General features: G+C 54.2%; 4 protein-coding genes across 4 annotated transcripts; 2 read left to right on the forward strand and 2 right to left on the reverse strand.

The window, feature by feature from the left end:
• Nucleotides 1-2,987: 2,987 nt before the first annotated feature.
• On the forward strand, nt 2,988-12,308 carry NCLIV_014360 (hypothetical protein; the record flags this gene model as incomplete). The annotated part of the gene is made up of 13 exons (XM_003881626.1): nt 2,988-3,959; nt 4,612-4,926; nt 5,651-5,755; nt 6,367-6,455; nt 7,122-7,209; nt 7,597-7,755; nt 7,922-8,212; nt 9,086-9,405; nt 9,873-10,175; nt 10,561-10,677; nt 11,169-11,276; nt 11,577-11,736; nt 12,222-12,308. The coding sequence occupies 13 exons, from the start codon at nt 2,988-2,990 to the stop codon at nt 12,306-12,308; spliced, it is 3,114 nt and encodes a 1,037-aa protein (XP_003881675.1).
• A 1,585-nt stretch (nt 12,309-13,893) lies between these two features.
• Nucleotides 13,894-14,536, reverse strand: NCLIV_014370 (conserved hypothetical protein; the record flags this gene model as incomplete). Its single annotated transcript, XM_003881627.1, has 2 exons — nt 13,894-14,064; nt 14,447-14,536. 2 exons carry the CDS (start codon nt 14,534-14,536, stop codon nt 13,894-13,896), a joined length of 261 nt encoding a protein of 86 aa, XP_003881676.1.
• Nucleotides 14,537-17,663: 3,127 nt separating this feature from the next.
• NCLIV_014380 (putative tricarboxylate carrier) lies at nt 17,664-20,997 on the forward strand (the record flags this gene model as incomplete). Its single annotated transcript, XM_003881628.1, has 6 exons — nt 17,664-18,018; nt 18,735-18,885; nt 19,531-19,702; nt 20,049-20,142; nt 20,499-20,590; nt 20,818-20,997. 6 exons carry the CDS (start codon nt 17,664-17,666, stop codon nt 20,995-20,997), a joined length of 1,044 nt encoding a protein of 347 aa, XP_003881677.1.
• Nucleotides 20,998-21,910: 913 nt separating this feature from the next.
• Nucleotides 21,911-25,995, reverse strand: NCLIV_014390 (hypothetical protein; the record flags this gene model as incomplete). The annotated part of the gene is made up of 6 exons (XM_003881629.1): nt 21,911-22,051; nt 22,672-23,016; nt 23,472-23,728; nt 24,175-24,392; nt 24,881-25,386; nt 25,948-25,995. 6 exons carry the CDS (start codon nt 25,993-25,995, stop codon nt 21,911-21,913), a joined length of 1,515 nt encoding a protein of 504 aa, XP_003881678.1.

Below are 25,995 nucleotides of genomic sequence, written 5' to 3' on the forward strand. Positions count from 1 at the left end.
GGGGGAGGTAGAAGAAGGGGCATGTTATAAACCCAGACTTTGCAGCGTTAGCAAAGAAATTGAAACAGCAGCATGCCGACCCCATATTCGTGAAGGGCATCAAAAGGCGCAAGAGGCGTTAAAGTTAATCGGCGGATCGTTTGTTGCTGGTCAGGTTCGTGGATTTACAGATATCGAGGGCCCCCAGCAGGAAAGAGTGAACGAAGCCGAACGGGCCGTCGGACATTAATGCTTCTCGAGGCCGAAGGGGGCGGGGGGTGAGTGACGGGATGTCACGGTGGAAACATCACACGATACCTGGGGTTTCAAATGACACAGCAGTCCCTTATAACTTTGATGGCCTGTTCCCGACTTAATCAGCATTGATTTCATGCGAAGCCGTAGTCTGGAAGTTAGATGCCCTCTGTGCAGCAGGAGAGCAGCTCCAGTATTGAGACTAACACAGAAACAGACACTTCAGACGTCTCAAATACTTAACGTGACCCACTCAATGCATATGAAGCTTCCTTGTCGCAGAGCTTTTGACACCGTGTGCGTCCGAACGGTTTTCCCGTTGGTCTGCGAACAACTGATGTTTGCCGTTGCTCCAGTAGTATTTCACCCATAGCTGTTCAAAGTAGTCAGGCCATCGAACAACAAACCGAACGGTAGAAACCGCAGCCGTCCGTCAGGGGACCGGTGCACATCACCCGCAATGGCTTTCAATACCGGAAAGGTGTTCCTCGCCCGCAGCCACTGCTGCATTCAGGACTGGAGACCGTCGCGAATGGCTATACAGGTAACTCGGCCCATTTTCCCCTCTTTTCCGCTGTCTCAGCGTGCTGCCGATCCTGGCCTCTCCTCTTTTCTGTTCGAATACATGCACCATTTCTCCTGCGATGCACAGTCTCTCGGTGTTTCAGTCTAGCTAGTTCTTATTTCTGTCAAAAAAACCCGTCTCCGCTTTTCTTTCCGAAGCGAACCAGCGATCGTAGGCGTTCTTGATGTTCTTATTTGTGCTACGCCGACTGGTCCCCGGTTTGGGGGCACCGTGCGCCGCCATTCAAGTGGGAAATGCATTCACGCGGCGTTTGTGTTTCTGCTTGGTGATCGCGACTGAAATACACGTTTCAGCAACCTATTCCGTAGTGGGATTTCGACGAATGCTTGGGAGCTGGAAGATCATTTCTCGTGATAAACGGCGTCCGCCTGTGCCAGGCAGTTCCGAAGGACATGGTCTACGCTCGGCTGTAGCTACACATGGAAGCTCCACAGTCCTGTGTATTGGGAACCGTTTCGAAATTCAACTCCACTCCCTCAGTCCACAAATTAGCTGTTTCTCCTTCCTATGCTATCGCTACTCTCGTGCTTCTCTGCTTCTAGCTTGGTGCGTACTCGTCTTCACGCACACAACTCCGTCACAGACCTCTGGTTGCCTTGAGAACCAGGACACCCTCGTTTGCGTCAGAAAAACCTCAGACATCCCTTAAACGGGTTCCTTCCTCCGTTCTCCTCTCACTGTTCTCGACAATGAATTCAGGTGTTTTTCCTGTGCAGCGGATACCGTCACCGAGACATCGAGGGCAGTCTGCAGAGCAAAGTGCTCCGATACATTCACGAACGGTGTCGACGTTCCTTTCTTTCTTTTTGCAGGCTTTCTGGCCACACAAAACCCGAAAAGGAGACGGGGAAGTCCTTCGAGGCGACGTTCTCGCGCGTCAGCGAGTAAGGACAAATGTGGCCGCCTGGATCTGTTGCTCCCAGCGTGTGTCTGTGAGCGGCGCGTCCTCACGAAACCGGCCCCAGCCATGCCGTCGATTCTTACGAACCAAAACGTTCGTGCCGTCGAGTCTGTACAATGAGGCGTCTTGCGGCGGACAGGGATGGTGAAAAGATGCAGGACACAGTCGAATGGTGACCGTTTCTTGTCTGCTTTCCCGCCGCACACATGCAGCGAAAAAAAGGGGTTGCATGCGGGAGGCGTGCCGTTGGTGAAAAGAGCTCGGAGGCCGACGTGTTTTCTCTCCGTCTTTTCCCTGTCTGTTCCATCTCTTGATCTCGACGCTTTTCGCAGGAATTGAAGCCCCGTGTCGAAAACAGTCGAAAAGCAAAGAGCTCCTCTTTCGGCGATGCTCTCCGGCGCAGAACGTTTTCCGTAAACGAGGGCGGAACGCGAGGGATCGTCGACTGAAGTAAACGTTGCTCTCGTCCTTCCGCGGCGTGGCACGAGTTCTCGTCGAACTCGCAAATTGCTTTTCAAAGTCCCCCGAATAATGTCGTTCTTTCAGTCTGGATACCGAACCTTTTCACCGTCGTTTTGTTTCTGTTGAAATGGATCGCTGAAAGGCGCGTGTGTCGACGTTTTTCCTGTGGGGCATGCCTTTCTGTCTTCATTTTCCCGTTCGTTCCGAGCTGCTAACAAGCGGTTTTTTTTTCCCGTCTTCTGCTCTTCCCGCGCCTCTCGTGGTCTCGAGTCCCCATTCTCTCCGTTTCCTGGCCCGCGCGCCGTATTTCCTCTGCCTCGTGCCGAGGCCCCTGCCGCTGTATGCAGAACTCCACAAAGCCTTCCCCTTGGAATAGGCACGTCTACCTACATCGTCTTTTGAATATCTGTACGTAAAGACGGTCGGACTTTCTGTAAACCCTCGCTTGAGCACACTGTACGCGAGGCGGCCTTCCGTCGCGCTCCTCATCGCTCGAGTCTCGTCTCTTGTTCGGCACCTCAGGTCGTTTCATTCAACCTGTTTGTTCGTACTGCCTGTTTCGAGTCTTCTGTTCCCAGTCCCTTCTTTCCCGCGCGGTCTCTCGCCTTTTGTTGTCAAGACCCCTCCGCCGTATCTCTCTCTCTCTGTCGTGCGGCTTTCCCCTTTCCCGTTCAGCCACGCCGCTGCGCCGCTGCAGCCCGTTGCGCGTGTCTCGTCTCTCAGTCGCTTCTGCCGCTCGTCTCGCTGACTGCTTGCCGATCTTCCTCTGGCTGTGCCCGTTTCCCCGTCCACGTCTGCGTCACAATGGACGGCGCGAATTTGTACGATGAGTTCGGCAACTACATTGGGCCCGAACTCGGCGAAGATGAAGAGAGCGAAGGCGAAGAGGAGGAGGTTGACCGTCCCCTTCCGGTTGTCGGGGAGGAGGACACAGACCACAGCGTCGCCGTGCGCGGCCTCGTGTCGATGGGCGAAGAAGAAGAGCCGCCTTCTGCAGCTGTGGTTCCCCACGAGCTGAAGAAGTACTACCCTGACCACGCAGAAGTGTACCCCGAAGCCGACACCGTCGTGCAGGAAGAAGACACGCAGCCCATCACGCAGCCCATCATCGCGCCCGTGTCGACGGCGGACTTTGATCTCCTCGAAAAACAACTCCCCGTCACTTCTTTCTCCTTCGACTACCTCGCGTCGCTCATGTTCCAGCCGGAGAGCATCCGCAGCGTTTGCCTCCTGGGCCACCTGCACTCGGGAAAAACGACCTTTCTCGACATGCTCGTCGAGGAGACGCATCGTCCGCCCCACAACAGCCGCCGGTCGGCGCCTGCTCGGATGGCGAAAAGGTACACAGACTCGCGGAAGGACGAGCAGCAACGGGCGCTGTCGATCAAGGCCTCGCCCATGTCGCTCGTTCTCCAGAGCAGCAGATACAAGAACTACCTCTTCAACATCTTCGACACGCCTGGCCACGTGAACTTCAACGACGAGTGCTCAGCGGCGATGCGCTTGTGCGACGGCGCGATCATTGTCATCGACGCGCTCGAGGGGGTCATGAGCAACACCGACCGCTTGCTGCGGCACGCCGTCGAGGAGCAACTCAACATCGTCGTCGTCATCAACAAACTAGACCGGCTTATCCTCGAGCTGAGACTCCCGCCGGCAGACGCCTACCACAAAATTCGCCACACTCTCGAAGAGGTAGAAACGGAGACCGAAGCGAAGGCCAGGGGCGAGGAAGAAGAACGAGCGGGGAGTCCGAGAAGGGGGGCGGGAGGGGGGGTAAGAGTCCGTGCCCTAAACACGAGGAAGATGCGAAGGAGGGGGTTGAAGCGGAGGGAGACAAGGCATAGAGGACAAAGAGAAGGTGGACTGGCAAACGAGGGAGAAGAGGTGTGAAAGGAACGGACAACGGGGACTTCAGAGTGGAAGGTGGACGCGAGGAGGGGAACAGGAAGAGGCCATGGGAATTTGAGGAGAAAAGAGGAGAGTTTTACGAATTCCGTCTTCACACACACCACACGCACTCAACACACTCGCAGCATATCTCAGTTCCTCCTTTGATCTTTCAGCCGGACTTTCTTGCTCCGCCTGGCCAGGTGTATCTTTGCATCTCTGTCAATTCCTTTCATTCAAAACGTTCCCTATCTCTGACGGTGTCTTCTCTCTGTTCGTTCACGTCTGCCGGTGCATGCACGTCTCTGGACGTTCGTTTGTATTTCCCTGCCTCCCTGTGTGACGCACTTTTCCCCGCTCGAGCGTAGTGTCCATCGCCCGCAGTTCCATATGCTTCTTCTTCTGCTTTCCCCTTTGTTTTCCCTCCTCTTTCCGTTGCCTTCTCTGCGCCTCCCCCTTTTCCGTGCCCCCATATACGCCGATTTCTCTCTCGCCACCTTCCGATCACCCGCTGTTCTCTGTTTTTTCTGTTGCCCAGGTGAACAGCATTTTGGAGCAAGTGTGCGAAGTCCGCGGCCGCGAGCCGATTGTCATTTCTCCCTTGAACAACAACGTGTTGTTCGCCATGGGGCAGTTTGGCCTGGTCTTCTCGACGCGCTCCTTCGCCAAGTTGCACATCGACAGCTACCGCCCCGACAAAAAGGCACACGGACCGAGAATGCCCGGAGAACCCGCGAGCGTCGAAGCTCTGCGGACCCCCTTCCCCTCCGTCGAAGTTTTTGAACAGGCCCTCTGGGGTGATCTCTGGATTCATCCCGAAACCAGAAAAGTCGTCGACAAACCTCCGTTCTCGGTAAGGAACTCAAAAACGCCCCGCTCTCACACAACTCCAATTCTAATACCGATACACATGCATATATGCATTTATAAACATATCTAAATCTATACTCATATACATATATATACATATGTATATGTATAGATTATGAAGTGCCTGTATACATTTGTATATACTCTATCTATCTACATATGTATGTGCTGGTATACATGTGCACGTATTTGCGTACGTATATGTTTATATACATATTTTAGTGCCAGTGTAGACTCGTATCTGTACGCAGGAGACGTGGTGTGTATGCGCTTGTTGAGGATGAGAGAAGGGCCGAGCAAGCTGCACACGGTTTCGAAGAATCTCGAACACGTTGACATTCCTGTGCAGTGAAAAACTCGCTGTCGTTCAAGACGGGTGTCTCTGGTTCCAATCGCTCTCTGTCGTAGCCGCGAGCTGTCAGCGGTGCGGCTCTTGGCATGTTCGAGATACACCGGTTCCTATCCCGCGAAGCCCTCGCGCGCGCGCGAGTGGGAAAAGCTGCGGACTGTCTCTCTCTGCTCGCTTCGTCGTGCGTTCACTGTGTCTCCCTTGTTCTTCCCTCGCCGTGCATGCGTCTCTCTTTCTCTCCTTTTCTGCCTTCTGTCTCCTTTCCTGTCTCTCCTGTCTGGGATTCTTGTGCGTGTTCGGCCCTGGCGGCGACGGGTCACTTCGTAGCTCAGTTTCCCGCGTTTTGCTGTTCTCACAGGACGCGCCGCGAACCTTCGTGGAGTTCATTGTGGAGCCGCTCTACAAGCTCGTCGCCCACGTTGTCGCGGAGGAACAACCGACGCTTCAGCCTACGCTGGAGGAAGTAAGCGACGATGTGTGTTTCCGGCCTTCTGCTCCCGCACTGCCGTTCATGACGTGTGGGTCCGCGGATGCTGTGCACAGATGCTTGCACATATCATGCATGAAAACTCCATATAATGCACGTGTGTGTGTATATTTATTTATTTATTTCATTTATTTATTTATAAAACTGTGTATATGTGCATTTGTGGACGGGTAGGTGAATAGATCCTTCCGGATGTCTGCTTGTAATAAAAACACAGTTTATACAGACGTACGTTTACACATATATACAAACACATATATGTATATATACCTTCGTTACACTGGACTGCCTATAGATGTGGGACGTGAGTGTGTGTATATAGAGACGCACATCTGCGTGCGCTTTTTGGCCACATCTGAAAAAAAGGAAGAGAAGCGTTCACGCAGCTGGACGGATGCGGTTGGTCAACTCTGAAGGCAACATTGTTCTTTTCTGGTTGCTGGCGGGTCTCAGATCGCCCTCACCTTCCCTTTCGGTGTTGCGACAGGGCTGAAGGCAGTGAAACACCGGCGTGTGTGTTGTATCCCACGTTTCGCTGTTTCCGCTGTTTTCCACGAAATTTTTTTCCTGAATCTCTGCGTTCACAGCTCGGGATTTACCTCAAGAAAGACGACTACAAGCTGGACAGTCGGACGCTCCTGAAGAAGGTGTTGTCGCAATTCTTCGGTGATGCCAGGTACGCTCTTTTCCTATGGGCGATCTCCTTCCCCGCCGTCCCTTCTTCCGCTTCTCGTCTTCTTTTCTTCCCTACTGTCGCGTGCTTCTCGGTCTCCCGCATCGGACGGCTCGTTCTGGTGCTCTTTCAGTGACGCTGAGCGCGGGGGTGCCGGCCCCCCCCCTCCCCCCCCCCCCCCGACCGGGGCTCGCCAAACAAAGCTGACCAGCTGCGCAGATGCGGGCACGCCTCGATGGACTCCTATTTCTGTGAACCCTGGCAAATCCAACTCAGACACAGAGCAGCATGTCCTGATCGACCTCTACAGATTAGTTGTGGATGTGTCTTCGTATTCTCATGCACCGAGAGTCGTGCTCGACAAACTCGGCACTGGAGAGACTCTTCAAGGCCCCGTTTTTGCACATGACAGGCGAATGCACATACGCACTTTTACCTACATTCATCTGCATGTGTAGATCTCTGCTTATAGGTGAGCACATGTGCATACACGTATACTTATACATTCGCTCTCGTTCTATCGTGAGTCTTTCTCTGTGCACACGCGTGTGCGTTTGTGGTTTGGAACCTTGATGAAAAATTGAAATCGAGGTAGATTCTGAAACGTTCTTTCGTCTCTGAATTTCGTTTCCCCCGTCTCCACCGTTTGCCTCGTCTGGTGCCTTGCAGTGCCCTCGTGGACACGGTGGTTGAGGCAGTGCAGGATCCAAAGACGAACGCTCCGAAGAAAACGAAGCAGCTCTACACAGGCAACCAGGTAACCGCCTCTTCTTTCCTACTAAGTGAGGACAATTTAAGTCTCTTTTTTCTCAGCCGCACCCTTCCCGCTGGGTCCGTCTGAGGCCCGAAGCACAGAGCCGTTCGTCCCGTCTCGCCTCCGTTTTCCCGATACACGCGAGTTCCGCTCGAACTGAGGAGTGTAGCTACACTCCCCCAAGGAGTGTGTGCGTCTGAGCATCCAAAAAGAGTTGCTCCTCCATTCACTTTTTCGATCTCTCGCAAGGGCTCGACCGCCGTTCTGCCGCCTCCGGCTCTGCCGTTGGTGAGCAGGCGTTCCGGGGGTTCTTCAGGCAGCATGCAGTCTCTGGTTTCGGGTGTATCCTTCCCACGGGTCACACGCCCCGCCTTTCTGCTGTCTCTGCAGGAGGGCCGCGTGGCAGAAGACATGAAGGCGCTCGACAGCGAGAGCGACGTCCTGATGATTTACTCGACGAAAAACTACCACAGACCGAACAACTTCCACTCCTTTGACGTTCTTGGACGGGTCATGTCCGGAACAGTCTACAAAGGACAACGCGTGAAAGTGAGAAAGACTTAACAGAAACAGAAGCTGGTGTTGCTCCGCGTCTTGCCTCTGTTGTGTTTCTCCTCGTCTTGGCTCTCTGTTGTGTTTGTGCTTGTCTCGTCTCTCTGTTGGTGTTGTCGTTTCTGTGCTCTTTCACGGCCGCGTTGTGTGTTTTTTTCTTCAGGTCTTGGGCGAGGCGTTTAGTCTTGACGACGACGAAGACATGGTGATCCGCGACATTTCGCACTTGTGGGTGCTGGAGGGTCGGTACCGCGTCGAAGTCAGTCACGTGCCCGCGGGGAACTGGGTCTTGATTGGCGGCGTCGACATTTCGGTGCTAAAGACGTCGACAATCACGAACGTGGACCATTCGGAAGAAGTCGAAATCTTCTCGCCTCTGCTCTTCAACTCCGTCCCTGTCATCAAGGTCGCCTGCGAGCCTCTGCAGCCTTCCGAGCTGCCGAAAATGCTCGAGGTAGGCGAGAAAACGGGACAGAGGTTGCCGAGAACATGTACAGCACGTTCACGAGAGCCGCATGATACGAAAACAAACTCCAGCGCTCGCAGATGTCTTCATAGAGTCCTGGGGCGGTATACAGGCTTTCGTGTAGGAGTCTCCCAGACTGTATATGTATTCTGCAAACAGCCGTCTTCAACGGCCCATCTATGCTTTCCGCAACGGGGTGCGCCTCTATCCGAGGTTCCGTAGTGTCGGCACATCACATGATGACTGTCGGGTGAAGAACTTCGTCTGTCTCTGCATCTCCTCGCGCGACGACCCGGGGACTGGGGAGACGCGGGGACACGGCAGGGAGCGGCGTCTGCGCGGTGGCAAGACCGCGCGACCGAAAAACGAGAGAGGGAACCAGTGGAGGGAAGGAAGAGGAACTCGAGAGCATATTTTTTTTCGGTGGAAGAGGGAGAACGACGAACGTTGACGGAGAAGAGAGAGAGAGGGCTAGAAAAAGAACAGGGGAGGGGGGGGGGGGAGAAGGAGAGTTGAGCAACTGAATTTCTGAAGGATTTCTCGCGGTTCCCCCCCGTCACACTGCGGCCCACCGCACGCATGCAAGTTCCATTCCGCAGGTTTTTTCGTGCCGTTCCCCCGATCGTGTGTCCCCTCTCGCCCCTTCGCCGTCTCCCTTCGTTGTATCACCTCTCTGTGTCTTTTCTTTTCTCTTTCCTCCCGCACACCCTCTTCCCTGCCTCCTGCATTTCGTCTTCTTCCTCTGGCCGCGGATCGAGTTCGTGTTTCCGGTCCCCTCTCTGTCTTCTCGCCATCTGTATTGATGGTGGGGGCGCGTTTGCGGCTTTCCTCTTGTTTCTCGGCTTCGCCCTTTTTTTCCAGGCGCTTCGACGCATTGACAAATCGTATCCGATCTCCCGCACGCGTGTCGAGGAAAGTGGTGAGCACGTGATTCTCGGCACTGGCGAGATTTACCTTGACTGCGTCCTCCACGACTTGCGCAAGCTGTACGGCGACTTGGAGTTGAAAGTTGCAGACCCCGTCGTCCAGTTCTGCGAAACAGTCGTCGAAACGTCCGCCCTCAAGTGCTTCGCGGAGACGCCCAACAAGAAAAACAAAATCTACATGCTCGCTGAGCCTCTCGACAAACAAATCGGCGAGGACATTGAGAAGGGCCTTGTGTCTGACAAATGGGAGACGCGGTATGGAAAACACAAAGGCAGTGGGGCGCGTGCTTTTCTGCATGCGTGTCGCGCCGTTTTTTTCGCCCGATCCACGCTTTCCACTGTCCCCTCTGACACTTTACTCGTCGTCCCTGTCCCCCGCTGTTCCCCCCCATGTTTCGAGCGTTTTCGCGCCCTTCCGGTGATGTCTCCTTGGTCTCCAGAAAAACGTCCTGTCGTTGTTCCGTCCTCACAGCTGTGGTATCCTTCCAACGCCGCCTCTCTCACAGGGGAGGCGACGACAAGAGAGCCCTTGGCTGGGATGCCCGGGAAGTCCTGTCTCTCTCTCTCTCTTTCTCTCTCCCTCTTTCTCTCTCCTTCTCTCCCTCTCGCTTCCTCTCTCCTTATCTCACTCTTTCTCTTTCTCTCTTTCTCTCCCACTTTGTTTTCTCTCTCTCTTCGCCCGATCTCTCTCTTGCTTTCTCTCTTTTTTCGTTTTTTCTCAGCGTCCTCGGCGAGCACTTCACGACCAAGTATGGCTGGGACGTGCTCGCGGCGCGGTCGATCTGGGCCTTTGGCCCGGACGCGCGCGGCCCGAACGTCCTCGTGGACGACACTCTCCCGAGCGAAGTCGACAAGACGTTGCTGGGCAACGTGCGCGAGAGCATTGTCCAGGGCTTCCAGTGGGCGACTCGCGAAGGCCCGCTGATTGAAGAAAACATCCGAAACGTCAAGTTCAAGATCCTCGACGCGTCCATCGCTGCAGACCCGCTCCAACGCGGCGGAGGCCAAGTCATCCCGACTGCGCGGTAAGCGACACACACGAAAAAAGAAAAGAGTACATGCACGGTGGAAACACACAGCCAAGACAGGAGAGGCGAGCGAGAGGCAAGAAAGAGGTAGCAAGAAAGAGGCAAGAAAGAGACGAGGTATAGAGACGAAAAAGGCGCTGTGACAGGAAAAATTCGAAAAAAACCCGGTGCTGTTGACGGTGTCCAATCGGCGGAGGAGGATCCGGCAGCCTGTTAACCGCATTCAAAAGACGGCGGGAGAAACAGAGGAGACGGAGCGAACCTGCAACTGGAAGGGGGAGATGCGGCCGGGCACCCGATTCGAAGAGTCTCGTTCCCTGAACAGGGAGGTTCTCAGACAATCGTTCAAGACAAGGTAGAGACGTCTTTTGGTTCTGTTCAGGCGTGTGGCGTACTCCGCATTGTTGCTCGCCACCCCGCGTCTCATGGAGCCCGTCTTCTTCACAGAGATCCAGTGTCCTGCGGACTGCGTCTCCGCCATTTACACGGTCCTCGCCAGGTGAGGCAGGCTGCCTTCAAACGGCAAAATGAATATACATATGTGTGTCGCTTGTGTTGCGCTGGCATGTCGAGTTGTAGGTATCTGGTTTCCTCCTCCCTAAAAAACACGTTCACTCGCATGTACATCTCTATGCATGCATGCATACACGCGTGCATCTGCACATTATCTATTCCTACATATATATATATATATATATATTTCTTTTTGTATACATGTGTATATGTGTATTCCCATATATATATCGGTTTGTATACGCGTAGAGATTTTGTCACAGGTCGCGTTTTTTGCGGAGGGGAAAGCTGAGGGTTTCACTGTCGCAATCGTCACGTGTGTGTGTCTGTGTGGAGACAGTATGTTTGAGCTTTTGTCTTTGCTTGAGGTGAAGTGGCTTGGGTCGTGGGCATGCCCCGAAACGTGCGATCTTTCTTTTGGATGCTTATTAAATTCGTCTCTTTGCGCTTTCTCGGACTCTCTGTGCTCTCTTTCAGACGACGCGGAAACGTCAGCCGCGACATGCCCAAGCCCGGCACGCCTCTTTACATCGTCCACGCCTACCTGCCAGCGATCGAGTCTTTCGGCTTCGAAACGGATCTACGGTAACGCGCTCATCCGTTACTCTGCATGCACAAACACCAGTGCACGTGCATATATATCTCTCTCTATGTATATATATATATATAGAGAGAGAGAGAGAGAGGCGCATGTGTGCACATGGGGATGAGAGTGCGTGTAGGTGTGAGTTATTTTTAGCTCACACGGTTCTCGGTGTCTTCCCATTTTTCCAGGCAGTCACGAGAGCAAGGGTGGGCACGGCGCACACAAGACGCGCTTCCGTCGGACCCAGTTTGGCGTTGTGTGTGGTGTCGATTTTTGTCGTGTCTGTGTTGTCTTTGAAGAACTCACACGTGCGGACAGGCGTTCTGCCTGTCCATGTTTGACCACTGGGCGATCGTCCCCGGAGACCCGCTCGACAAGGCGATTCTGCTGCGCCCGCTGGAGCCCGCGCCGGCGCCGCATTTGGCGCGAGAATTCTTGCTCAAGACGCGACGGAGAAAGGTGAGAAGAGGGCGGGAGGACGCTGCAAGAGGAGGGGTGGAGAAAGAGCGACGGCGGAGGCGAGAGCGAAGAGCAAGAACGAGGAGGGAAGGGAGAGGAAGAACGAGGAGGAAAGGGAGAGGAAGAACGAGGAGGAAAGGGAGAGGAAGAACAAGATCGAAAGAGAGGTACAGAGAACGTGCGTGAACGGAGAGAATGGAAAGGGAGAGACTGGGAAAGACAGAGGGACAGCTCACGAGAAGGAGGAGCCCGAGAGAGGGGCGGGCGGAGACACACACACACACACACAGGTGGAGACACAGCGACGGGGATAAAAACGGAGACGGACAGGAGTTGTGGGAGAGAGGCCGCGTGAGAGGAAGCGGCTCAGACAAGTGCAGAGTGTTTGGTCTGTTCAGGACGGGGGAGGCCTTCGAAAGGGAAGTTGGAAACGACCTGTGGGCGCGGAAGCCTTTCGTCGCGTGTCTTCTTTTCGTTCTTTTCAGGGTTTGAGCGAGGACGTGTCCATCGCCAAGTTCTTCGACGACCCCATGTTGGTCAACATCGCCACAGACTTGCAGCAATTCCTCTAGGCTGGCCAGTGCGGTGGAGACGAGACAGCGGAGCTCGCCCGTTTTTCACGCGGTCGCTCCGGACAGCGAAGCAGAGGGCGAACAACCTCATCCCGACCCCTTCTGTTTTCTCCCGCGTACACACGCGTCGCGCCTCTCTGGTCGTCCCTTCTCGGAGGATGGACGTTTTTTTGTGTTTCTCCGTCGCACGCCCGGAGTCCCGAATAAGTCTTTCCTTTTCCCCAGGAATTTGCTTCCTCGAGTCTGCCGTCCAAGGAGAGGGCTCGACCTGTCGGCTGTGGCGCGGGATTCTGAAGGCGCGCGAGACGCCCGGGGGAAACGCAAATGGGTGTGTAGGCTCTGGGTTTTAGGTGGACGTACAGTTGCAGCGGGCCAACCCGTTGCGGCATGAGAAGGCAGTTGCGCGACGGATCGAGGAAGGCGATAAACAGAGCGCCGCGGCCCTGCATTTGTGCGGGGGCTCTAGTCAAAACGCGTGCCCCAGAAGGATTGCGTGTATTCGCATGCATACCCACACTTGGACACATTTGTAGATTACCAGCAATGTGACCAGCAATGTGAATACTTTAATACATGCATATCGATTTGTCCGTGATTGGTTAACGGCATCCCGGTAGGAAGAACAAGAAGTCTGGTGTTTTATCCTGTCAAACAACAGTCAAGCGCCCGTTGCGTGCGGCGTGGAGATGCAGATACACGGTGTCTTCCTCCGCATGCAACCTAGAGAAGTGACGAAGTCACGCGGTGAAACGCCTCGCAGAGCTCTTCCGCTTGCATTTGTCGGGAGCGTAGTCCCCGCCCTGGAAAACAGGCTCAGATCTCGCACAACGGAAAAGACGGAAAGCAGAACCTAGAGTCTCTATCGGATGGCGTCTTCAGTGTGCGGGAAACTTCTGCTCACACGCGCTGTGGGAAGGGGAGCGAGGTGCACGTACAGCCGGAGGTGACTCGGCGACGGCGAACGCAGGTGAAAGATAGCGGCTGTGAAATTTCACAGAATTACCTACGGCGAAACACGGAACGTGCGGCTTTCGTGAAGAAATGCGATCGACGGATGCACTGAGAAGCGCTGGACACGAATCCTAAACAGAAACCTGTTTTCGGGTTCCTGAGCTGAAAAACGTGCAGAAAGCGACCCCCGTGCCTCATGGGTCAGCGGCACAGGTGAGGAGCGCGCGTCTTTCGTCCTCCGCCTGGCTCCATCGGCAAAACGCCATCGTGCGGGAACCGGTCTTCTCAGCACGTGAACCATACATATATATATATATATATATATATATATATGTATACAGATATGTAATCTCATTTTGAGTAAGAGAGGGCGAAACGCGCAGCCCCCTGGGGTCCGGAAGGATCTTTTTTCTCATCACACGCGCTGAAGCGCCGCATCATCAGCCAGTTTTGACCAGTTGCTCGCGTGGCGGAACGCATGCATTGAAAAGTTTCTCACTAACGTGTCGAGCATCTTCTGACTCATGCTTGGGGACACACGCATCGTTTCCCTGCAAAAACACATGCTTCAAACGTCTTTTTCGAATGTCACATCGACGCGTCCGTGACGCTGGTCCAGATGCTTCCTTCCTTCTCAAGAGCCAACCATGTTCCCCCGCATTCTCAGTTGAGGGTTCAGCAAGTTGCGGCGACACTGTCCGTACGCCTTGCGCAGCGTGATGCAGTGAGCCGTCACTTGCCGAGGATCTTCACTGTGGCGACACTGCTCGAAGGTGAACTCGCCGCTTTGCATGCAGGGCGATTTCTGAAGCGCATAGATATCGGCAACAGAACAGAGAAAAAGCCGGATGCGGAGAAGACAATAAGGGGAAGAGGGATAGGATTGGGGACGAAGACCGAAAGACACTGTCTCCAGCGAGGAACCGAGGTTTGTCGGTGTCGCAGCAAAAGGCTCCTGAGAGAAAAGCCGGCACCGCTGGTTCACGAAATTCAAGGCCCGCTCGCCCTCGCGTGTGTGCACCCGTGAGTACCGCAGTGAAAAGCGCCTTTAAGTCGAGAGAAGAGGGGAAGAGACAGCAGCCGCGGGACGCGGAGACACGAGAGGTGAGACGGCTTTGAAGAGCCTGGGGTCCACGAAAACAGAGGCAAAGGCACACACAACCGACTAAAGTGGAACCGAAGCGTACCTGGTAGCATGCGATCATTTCCTCGTACAGGCGCTTGCACGAGTTCGAGGCCTGTCTGTACGGTTTGTCCTCGCTCAGGGGTAGCGACATTTTTCAGCCAGCACAGATACACCGGTGGAGGAACGGTCGGAAAATAAGGGAGGGAAGACGCATGGAGAAAGGAAACAGCAGGCAGGCGCGTGCGCCTGGAAGGGAGTGGAGGTTGGAAGGGGAGGGGCCGAGAGGGTTTTCTTCTCTGGACGTTTTCTCACAGCGCGGACTGCGGCCGCGCCGCAACTGGAACGGGACAGGAGAGAAACTCGGAGACACCGTGAGCGGCCAACTCCGGAGATCTGAGACCAGCTAGGAGAGTTGTGACGCGAGCTTAATGCAGCCAGGAACAGGAAAACAGTGGGTTTCTTGAAGGCAAGGAAAGGGAAATTACAGGCTTCCGAGAGGGGGTTCTCGCGGCCACCGACAAGCGACAGAGATGCGGATGGACAGAGTAACAGATGCATGCAAAATGTACGCAAAAACTCTGCGTCGCTCGGAGACGCCTATCGAGCAACACGCATTGAAAACTGGGAAACACCTAAAAGATTCCTTGGAGAGGAAGCAAAGAAGTGCAGACTCAACTGCAATGCGAAATTTCAGGCGAACATCCACGGCACACGTCATAGTTGTGTATTTTAAGCGCATGCGCGCCACAGGGAAACGCAGAGCGCGAGCTTACAAGCTGCGCGGGCTCGGGACTGACACGAATGTGGAAATGAGAGGATCATTCGAGCAAAGAAATCCAAATGCTGCTGTCTAGTCCAGTGTCTGTCTCTTGGTTTGGAAACAGTGCAAGCATATGCTTTCAAGGAACTGTGTCTTGCAGACCAATATCTGCCAAGACAGCTGACAAGGAGTGTCCTCCGGGTTTCCGGAGGCTCAAGGGAAACGCTTTAGACCAGCAACGAGCAACGCGGTAGTAAGTGACGGCAAGGCGGTTCACGTTTTCCTTTATCACACCGCAGAAACGAACACTTTCTTCCGCCAAGAGATGGGTCCATGTGCTTACTGCATTTAAGCATCCTCGTATACGTTGAGTCGCCAGTCGACAAGGGAGTCCATTTTCACCCTACAGCAACTATTTCTTCTTTTCAGGCTCAATGTGAGGAACACGTCAGAGGCATAATGTGCAAAGAGCTGTGGCTACGTTGAGTTACATATCAGCAGAACAGACCTGTCCGTTGTAGGTTCTCGCATCAAGCAGTCAAAGTTTGAAACTCGCGCGCAGTCACGGTTGGCTCGCGTGGATCGAATAAGAGAGGAACCAGAAGGGCAGTTAAACAATGATGCTCATGATTTGTCACGAAAGAAATTAACTGCTTAGCTGCGCCGCGGTTTACCCGACAAAAAAAGAAGCAGAGTAGCACGCGCATGAAAGTACAACTCAAGAGACGGCATTCGCTCTACGTGGTACTCCAGTTGTAGCGGTTTTATCACTATTTGTGCGGATATAGAAGTAGAACCTTTGACAACGACGTCCTCCCGGGAACAGCTCGCACAGCTTCTCCTAGGAGTAACCTTCGATTTTCTAAGTACCAGTAACACACGGGTTCTCACCGTCTGTTTAGTGAAATATACAACCACGTGCAAGCGTTTACACCAACGCTAGGTGCCTCGCAAGTTTGGAGAGCGCCTACCGTCCCTATTTTGGATGCAGGAACAGCAAGCCAAAATAGCATAGGAGAAAACATTCGAAAAAAGAAATTTGTCTCAAGAAATCGGGAACCTATAAAACAAACCCTTCCGACTGGTCTCGCACCTGCGCCAAAGTATGGAACCTGTGCTTTCAGTGCTGCTCGCCACCGATGTTCCTTCTCATTGTAAGGCTGAGACCCCGTGAACGTAGCACTGACTGTGTACCGAGGTGCTTGTGGTGAATTTCCTCATGACCATTTTTCCACGGTGCGTATTTTTCCCTCGACGTACGATCCTAGATATAACTCTCGTGTCAGTTCAGGCTCGGTACACACACGGGAAAGCCTGGCGCCGAGGAAAGAGAAAGTTCGACCGGTGTAATTATACACCTGCGCTGCGAAACGTTCAGGACGAGGGAGTTACAGAATCAGCAATAGAGTTTGCCATTTTTGACTCGTGTGCTTGCGGCTGACCATCCCAGCGCTTCTCTGGTCGTTTCGTTGCCCTCTCCGCTTGTTACAGCCCCGAAAGGGTAACATGCATAAAAGGTGGTTGTACTCAACGTAGCAATGCCAGAAACTGCTTCGGAGGTGAAGAACGTAGCAACTGACGCCAAGCGCGTGTCCGTTTGGAGGTCTTGAACCCCCAGACCTCGTCCAGTTGTCGTCCATCCGACTTCGCGGGGCTGTCTGTTTTTGAGCCCGCTCACGCAGTTGCTGCGTCGACGGCCGCTATGCCGAGAATGGCACGTCGACACGCAGCTTGCAGTACGTAAAAACGCTGTTCCAGCTGACTGTCCGGCTTCTTTCTGTCTGTCAGAAGCCCTCGGTTCTCAGCATTGTTTGTTCTGCAATCTGTGGCGCAGCAAAAAACAGCTGGGTGAGTGTCTCGATGGGCGCACGTAGATGGGGATGATGCAAATGTGCGGTGACTCTCCGTTCTGGCTGTGATAGCGCCGCGTTCGCCGGAATATCCGCTGCAGGCTTTGTAATCAGCGTCGCCGCCGCGAGATTATTCAAACATGCCTTCACTCGATCGATTTTGATTTCCGTGGTTCCGAAGTGTATGTAGAGGTTGTTGAACCACATAACGACCTTGCGGTTCCAAGACCAGAACGGCGCCGCCTCGCGGAGAGAGGCCCAACCCGGTTCAGCGTCCAACGAATACGTTGTGAAAAACTGCTAGTTCTTTCCGTTTCGCTTATTCAAATCCGACAAGAACACTCTGGTCCTCCCTCATAAGAGTGATCGACGCCTGCAAACCAGGAACTTTTCAAGTTGGTTTCAGAGTGCGTGTACGAGTCGCTGACGCTGCAGGTTTTTTGACAAAGAATTCCCCGTGAAAGTGTCCTTTCCCGTGTCACTGGTCCATGACTCTCATATCTTGTCTCTATTAGGCGAAAAGATCGACGAAGCTCGATCGTGGCGTCGTGCCTCTCTTTTGAGAGCCTCTGCTTCGGCAACGCCAGGCTAAGCGGTCGGTGTCGCGCGTCTATCTGCCTCTCGCCCTCATTGCGGAAAAAGCGACATCTTCCTCCTGCGATACGAAGATGGCGCGTGCAGGCTCGTTTCCAGCTGAGGCGCCGGGGAGGGACATGAACGCTCCAATGCGCTTGGCGAAGCATGACACCAGCACGTACTGGGGGCGGGTCTTTGATTTCCAGCAGAGAATCAACCCGCGATTCATGTTTGTGAGAGAAACAGAAGCGCGAGAGAGCGCAAAAATCGTCAATCTGGCTCAGCACGGAAAATGGAAAGAACTCCGAGAGCGAGGCATCGACGAGAAGAAGCTTCAGGAAGTCTATCTAGTTGCGCAAAGCACCATCAATGCCAGTGACGGCTCAGTCATTCATCCGCTCTTCCGTCTTGCTGCCTTCTGCCCCGTCAACATTCCCATTGGAGGAGGTAAATACATACACTTTTCCCCAGATTCTCCGGCAAAACCCGGGTAGGCGAACCTCTGCTCGTGTCGCATATCTGTGGACCTTCTTCTGTTGCTCGCATGCGGTCTATAACTCGACCATCCTCCAGAGAATAGGCTGTACTGGCAAAGTGTGGTCTGTCTATCTGGATTCCGAGGCGTCTTGCCGTTGTGTACTATGTGAACGTTTTGAGCAATCCCCGTCAACCTATTGTCTCACAACCGTCTATGTGTGGCCCCGCTACTCTTGAGAGAGACCGATGGTGGTGTAGTGTGTCCGAAGACAATCTCTGGCCGGTCCTACGCACGTGCCTGCAACTTGTTCTCACAAGTGAATGAGGACACATGCAGCCGGAATGGAGAGAGGCGCGAGACAAAAGCAGATGAAAGCAATTGAGCACTCGTCTTCACGAACCCAAGATTTGGTCCATTTTCCACACAATGGGATGGTGGCCCGCCCCTCCGCGACAACGGCTCGAACACCGATAACGACACGAAGAACGCTATCGGCTGCGTCCACAGATCTCACATCGTGAAAGGGTTATCCTGCAGATCTATCTGCAGATCTATCTATCTACCCATCGACTCGTGTACATACGTGTAAGGATTAGAGGGAGTTAGGTGATTTGACTTGCTTCGCACGACGCTTCCTGATGTTCTGAGGACCGTTATATCTGAACGGATTGCTTTGTTTGTTCAGGCATGCTTTTGGGACGGCCGACGTTCGCGAACAGTGTTTTCTGGCAGTGGGTTAACCAAACGTACAACGCTTGCTTCAACTGGGCAAATGGAAACCGATCTTCATCTGCGGATGCTGCTCAAGACAGAAAAGACATTATAAAAGGCTACATGTAGGTGTCTCGCGTGTTCCTCTCAGGGTCTCCACATTTTCCACACACATCAGCCTTTCCAGTGTCTGTCGTGCGCCGAGTCAAGATCTCTCTGCCAGCGCTGCTCAAGTCCATGAAACCCGCGACAAGGCACGACGGTCTCCTGTAGTGTTCCGTAAAAGTATTCCAACATGCCGGCGTGGGTGGTCTCCACGTCCGTCGTCTAGTAGATATCGACTGTGTTGATTGTGGTCGCAAGATGTAAGGAAATGTACGGGTATCTGTGTGCCTGCATGTTTATCTGTATGAGTGCATGCGCAACACGATCCGGTTGTTTGGGAGCTGCCGTAAATACACCAGTCGTCCAACTCGTGGAAAATACTCTCCAGCTTTTAAATCAACCTGTCTCAGAGATTATCCCTCCCGGTACGATGGTACAGCGTGCATTGAGTGTATGCATTCGTCACGTCATTTGTCCCTGGGCGTATCTGTGTGTCTGACGCTGCGCCTACTGCCTCTCTGTTCGACGCCCAAGCAGTCAACTCCTGCGCGTTTCTTCGTGTGGTTTCCCGTCGTCTTCGTTCTCCATTTTTCTTCCCGCACTGCGTGGTGTACGTCCCGCGCCTTCTTTCCGACAGTTTGCGCCTCTCGTCTGCTCGTCTCCAGAGCTGCCGTCTGCCTCTCCGTCGGCCTCGCCGTCAGCATGAATGGCATGCTGGCGAGGTCCAAGAGCCAGGGCGTCGCGCGCAAGCTGTTGCAGGCTGTTGTGCCATACACGGCAGTCGCCGCCGCGAATTTCGGGAACACGGCTTTAGTGAGAGGACAAGAAATCCAAAAGGTTAGAGAACGAGGGACGGGCTGTGCCGAATGGCTCCCCACTGTTTGATACCTACTACAGCTACACCGGCATGCGTATGTGCTTAGTTGTATGTATTCAGATACTGATGCATGCATATATATGTATTTGTTTGTGACGTTGAGGAGTAGAGGAAACCGACGCACACAGTCGTCCATTTTTTTGGTGAGACCAGACGTGTTGAAGGTGGTGAAATCAAGACAAGGATGCTGGTTACAGTTGTATCTGCGCAGCATCGCGATTTCTGTCCCCTTTTTTGCTCTCGCCTGTCTTTGTACGGCGTGGAGTCCGATAGCGGTTGCCCTCGCTCATGTTTGCTGTGAGGCAGGGAATCCCCGTCTACGATGCTGATAAGACGCAAGTGGGCATCTCGAAGAAAGCCGCGACTCAGGCAGTCGTGCAAACAGGCGTTTCGCGCGTGGGTAAGCGCCTGGAGCTCGACGACTCGGGAAGTCCCTCCCTTGTTTCTGTGGGGTCGCCTCTTTCTCGAGAACAGGACGGCCGGAGAGGTCTCGCCGACTGGTTCTCTTTTTTCCACACTTCATCGACTCTCCCTGCAGCGTATCCACGGCGCGACGTGTCCCCCCCTCCCCCCCACTCCTCGTTCGAGAAGCGTTTTTCTTCGGAGGGGTTCGCCCTCTGTTGTTCCCCAGAACGCGCGTCTTCGATTCTCGCGCTCAAAACGAACGATGTGGTCTGCTGCTGCCATCATTTCTGCAACTTGCCAGTGGGAGATGGGAAACAGACGTCTGGTTCATGTGCGCCTTTGCGTCTTCAGTCCTGCCGGTCCCTGCGCTCCTTCTCCCGTACCCCGTGATGAGTGTCTTCAACGCGCTCCTTCCCATCACGCGCACGAACGCGTTCGTTAGGGTGAGACACTGCGAAAGAGCACCGGAGCATACGGCGAAGACAGAAAGGGACACAGGCGGAAGGCGTGAGCCTGCAGGAAGGTGGGGGAGGCGACCTGTCCAAAGAGAGAGAGGAAGAAAACCGCTGGAAGATGAAAAACCGCATCGAGAAGCCGAGCGCTTCGCTGGAAAAACAGCCACTCGCTTGTGTTTCAACCGCAACAACGTGGAACTCTGTGATTCGTTCAGGTTGGCATGGAACTCTCAGTCATTTTCGGCTGCCTCTTCGTGGGCCTCCCTCTCGCCGTCGGCATGTTCCCCGAGTACAGCGAAATGGACGTGAAAGATTTGGAGCTCGAGTTGCAGCAAGACCTGAAGAAGCGCTCTGGCGGGACCGTTCAAAAAGTCTACTTCCACAGGGGCGTGTAGGCGAGAGCGGGTGCGAGCGGGAAGCCGAAGGGAAGGCGTGGAACGAGGAGACGAAGTCAACAGCCTCCAGATTCCTGTCGCTTATGAAAGAACGGAGCACCCAGGCGACCTTGCCTCTCTGGACCCCTGGAAAGAAGGTTTCGCTGTGCAGGCGAGCTAGATGCTTGAAATACTGTACGGGAAAAAGTCTCAGATGGGATCTCAGGTTCAAGCTCCACTCGAAACGGAGCGAAGCAAGAGGGAGGGTGCCGGCGGCAAAACGGAGGAGAAATAAGATAAACTCAGCCAACACAGAAGAAAAAGCAGAAAAACACGGTAACCGAAATGCGAGAGAAAAGGCCCCCTTGTGTTTCCCTGTACCTGTCCCGTTATCTGATGGTTTCCTGTGCTGTTGCTTCCGTCCTCGAGTCCTTGCACTTTCGTAGTCTCCTTTGTTCTTCCACTCCTTGATTCTCTTCACTGTGTCCCCTCTTCTTTCTGTCCCCGTCGCGTCGCGTGGCGTCGAATCTGCACTCGTCTCCGGCCGATCTGTCCTTTCGTCTCTCCCCCCTCTTCTCTGGGACTCTCTTCTCGCCATGGACCTGCTGCCTCCCTTTTTGTCGTCTTGCTTGTTCCCGTTTCTCGTCCTCCGGTGTGCGCTTCCCGTCCCCCTCTCTGTCAGTCTCCTGCCTCTTCCTATCTCTCCTCCCCTTTTCTGCCACCGTTGTTTTTCATCCACTTGCATGCGCTTCTGAATTCACTGCAAACTTCGATGCACCGCCTTGCCTCCCGCCGCCTCGGGCGCCTCTGTTCTGTCCAGTTCTTCGCCTTTTCTCGCCTACCGCCCTCTTTCCATTCCTGTCGGTCTTCGCGGCACCACTCAGGTGTCCTCTGGGGGCTCGTGCTTGCGGAGGCTGCGACGCCTGTCACCCTCTCAGTCTTGCCCAGCGTCATCGGGGCTGAAAAGCAGGCGCGCAGGCGCGACGCCGCGCGACTTCTCTTTCTCAAGGAACGCCAGAGACGCCGAACTGGGAACGAAGCCCCAGCGGCCGGCTGCAACCTTGTCGCCGTTGGGCTGAACGAGCAAAAGCAAACACAACACATTTCAAGAAATGACAAGGCAAACACGATGGAGCACCACATACACTCGAGTGTCGTGGCGAAGCGAACTGACGCGGTAAGTCAGCAAGCTGATGTCCGAGAGGAGAGCCTTCCCTCGTTGACGCCACATGACAGAGCTTCCATCAAGCAGAAATCGCTGCGGGCCAGCAGTTTCCAGAAAGGCCAACAGGGACACGGGATGTGTGTCCGGGAAGAGGAACGTGGAGCGTGGGGCACGTGCATATTGAGAGAAGTTGAAGAGCCAGCGCTTTCCGAAGAACAGCCGGGGAGATTTGTAGGAAACCAGGAGGCATGCACACACATCCGCAACAGAACACGACGCACTTGGGCCAGCACCCTCATCACGCAGGAAAAGAGCCACGTGAACAATGAGTAGTCGCCAGGCGAGAACGGAAATAGACGCCGATGGGAGACGACACACAGACGCAGACCTCACGGGCCATGGTTTTTTCGCTTTCGACGCATGAAGATCCGTGGAAGCCCATGAGTTCTCTCGTCGCTCTCGTTGAGCACACACACACGCAGATGGGTCTTTTGAAACACACGTTTTCCGAATTTTTGTTTCGAGGTTACCTGTACTGCCTGGACGAGAAGCAACTTCAAAAGGTTCATGACCTTGACAGGAGGCTTTTGACGCAGTCGCTGTCTCCTTTTCTCTCTTTCCCTCTCCTCTTTGTGTTTGACGTCGTCTTCCCCGGGTCCCACGCGCGGCCTCTGCTGTCTTTCCCTCTCTCTTTCCTCCAATTCTTCCTTCTCTCGCTGGTCGTCCCACGCCTTCTGAAGATCTTCGAGAGAGAAGAAGAGAGGCAGAACTGAATCGCCGTCTCTCTCCACAACGAGGTCATCTACGTAGAAGAGAGGGATCTCCGCCTCCTCCCTGAATCCGCTGAGACGCGAATGGCGCCGGGCGTTCTGGACCTGAGCAGACAGCGAGAGAAAGCCAGAGGAAGAAAGACGAAACAGACGCGTAGAAACAGACCGTTGTATGACTTGGCAGTGTTTTGCAAACACCCCTCGAATACAAAGCACAAATGAAGGAAAAAGAGTCGGGCAGGGACGTCCAAGAAACTCTGCCGCGCTCCGGGTACAATTTACACGCAGCACATACGGATCTTATATATCTGTATGCATATACAAATATATGTACCCATATATGCAGGCACAAAACCGCATTCCGTTGGATACTCCTTACACACGTATATGTAGATACAAAGCCGCATTCCGTGGCAACTCTTGTATCTATGTATATGCACGAATACACATGTGCGTGCGTATATATGTACTGCGCCTAAGATCGCGCAGACGCCTGTGTTCCGGGTTCTTCTGAGGCAGCCCTGCTGGAAGAATGCTCGCTTGCCAGCTTCTCTTTGTACCTGTTTCGCCGAGGGCGCGATTTGCCAGAGCAGCTGGGGCTGGGCGCCTTGTTTGCCTGCTTCTTCTCTTTCTCTCGCCTTCTCTTCCTCTTCTTCTCCACTGTCGAAGAAAAGGCGCTGTAGGGAGAACCGGCTCTCCTCCCTCGCGTCCTCGCTTTGAGAGGTTCCGCGAGAATCAAGCAGAACACGGCGCTGCTGCTCCCAAATTGTCGAGAGAGGAAGGCAGTAGAGCCGCGCGTCGACCTGCGGGCCGCCAGCTGACTCGCAGTGGATCAGAAAGAACAAGGTTGATATAGAGACACATGTCCGTTAGCAGAGGAGACTACGCGCCTCGCGGGACTTGAACGCAAAAGACACACGCGGCGAGGGTTTTTCGCTCTCGCTCTGGACATCAGAAGTTTCCGTGCACTCCCCGACGCCGAGGGATGCACACACAAAGCAGATGCATGCACAGACGTTCCGCCACGCCACTCTTCACGCATGTATATAGTGAGTAAGAATGCTTCGATCTGCAGAAAGAGACGCAAATGTATGCTGTCGCCTGTAACTGCAGGTCGATTTGTGCACCAGCAAATCTGTCAGAGGACGCTTGTCTCTTCCTGTCTCCCATAGAGTTGACAACTTCTGGAGATTGTGGCTCGGCGCATCCAGGTGCACACGGGCGATCTCGAGTCGCCAACGCGTCTTTTTGTGAGCGACGTACGGTTGCTCTGAACCAGTTCGTGGAGGTAGGCGGTTGCGTCTTCGCCGTCGAGGAAAGCGACAGCAACTTGGTGGGGCAGAGAGAACTCTCTGCCTTCTCGCTTCTGCCTTTGCAGTTCCGCGAGGAGAGCCGGAGAGGGCGGCGAGAGGAAAGGCGCGCCGAAGCGATTCACTACGACGTACACGGGGACGCAGACCAGCTTCTCTTCCAGAGAGCGACTGACAGCAGAATTGAGACGGAAAGGCGTTGAAATTGATATTGGGATGCAGAGAAAACGTTCATCTTGAAAATCATGAAAAAGGCGTGAAAAGAAGACAAGCACGATTTGCGCAGGATTTCCACAGACCTGCAGAGAGTCCCGGTGCGTTCAAGAGCGCCGGAGCGAAGCGGGCGCTCAGAGACTGGAATCCCTTTGAAACGCACCGAGAGACAGAGCACGGAATCGGCAAAGAAAAAGGCAGAAAGCCACAAGGACGGAAAGAGACACAGCCGGACGCCGAAGAGAGAAACAGGGTGGCAGACGGAGCACGGGAAGCGGGTAGAGAACGGGAAGGAACGACGCAGAAGAAGAGACAAGAGCAGGAAGACGTCAACGCGGAGGCGGGGAGAGAGGTACACGCGAACGAGGACAAAGAGACAAGCGTATGATAGCAGTTGATCAGCAAACCGCACCCCGACTGGCGACGAGTCTCATCTCGCCTCTTACTTGGTGTAGCGTGCCTTCCACGGCGGCCAGAGGGGCACATATTTGAGCCACGACTGTTTCCTTGCCTGTTTTTCTTCGTCCCGAGGCAAAATTGCCGCGAGATGTGGAGACAAGGAGACACGTCTCTCCGCACTCTTTCCGGTTTGCGCTTCACTGAATGCCGTCTCGGAGGCAGAGGAACTCTGAACACGGAAGTGTCTTTCGTTCCTTTGTCTTTCGGCTCCATGCGTCGTCTCTCTACTTGCCTCTGCGGCCGTCGCATCTCGACCTGTCCCCCCCGTGGGGAGATTTGTCGATGAATTCGAGCATCGCGAAGGCAAGCGACTGCGGCGATGCGGAGGGACTAAGCCAACGATCTTCGGCCCTGCGGGGTCTTGTGGGAAGCGGCGATGAAGCCCCGGGCGAGAAACAGGGCCAGGTGTCTCCTGTGGGCGCGACCGCCAAAGGCTCCACCAGGCGGCCACGGGCCGAGCGGCGGGCTGGCCATACAGAAGGCCTTCTGTAGGCTGGAGCCGAGACGCGCAGAAAGCGAGGAAACACAAGGAAAGAGAAAAGACGTGGGGAGGGACACCCCGGGAAAACAAGCTGCAGGGAAGGATGAAGCCCATGTCTTCAGTCCGGCTGCGCGTCGGGTTCAGATCAGCCTGTGAATCACGAAGAGGAAGCCCCCAGTCCCCAGAGCCGAAACACTGGAAGCAGCGAGAAAGGAAGAAAAGAAGAAGAGTGAGACAACGAACGGAAGACGAACGGAAGTAAAAACCGAAGATGAGAAGGACAAGGGCGGGGAACGGAGGAGGCGGTGAGGGGGGGACGAAAAAGAGGTAAGGGCGGACAACCTCGCAAGACAGCGAACATGCAGGAAACTCTGTCCGGCGTGAGAGAAGCGCAGAAGCCTCTGTTCGGCCACGGTTCCTTCTTTGGCGTCTTTTGTCATATCTTTGTGGGTGTAGTCACAACATGAGTTTGCAGAATGAAGGGATTTCCTCAAGAAGAGCGATCAAACACGTCTGCGTGGTTGCGGGCTGCAGCTGAGCGTTGACGTCGCGAGGATCCCTACAAGGACCGACTTTGACGGTGGAGAGATCTCGATTTTCATCGGCGATGCTCGCTGGCAT

Source organism: Neospora caninum, chromosome V (genome assembly GCF_000208865.1).
Source record: "Neospora caninum Liverpool complete genome, chromosome V".
Classification (NCBI taxonomy): domain Eukaryota; phylum Apicomplexa; class Conoidasida; order Eucoccidiorida; family Sarcocystidae; genus Neospora; species Neospora caninum.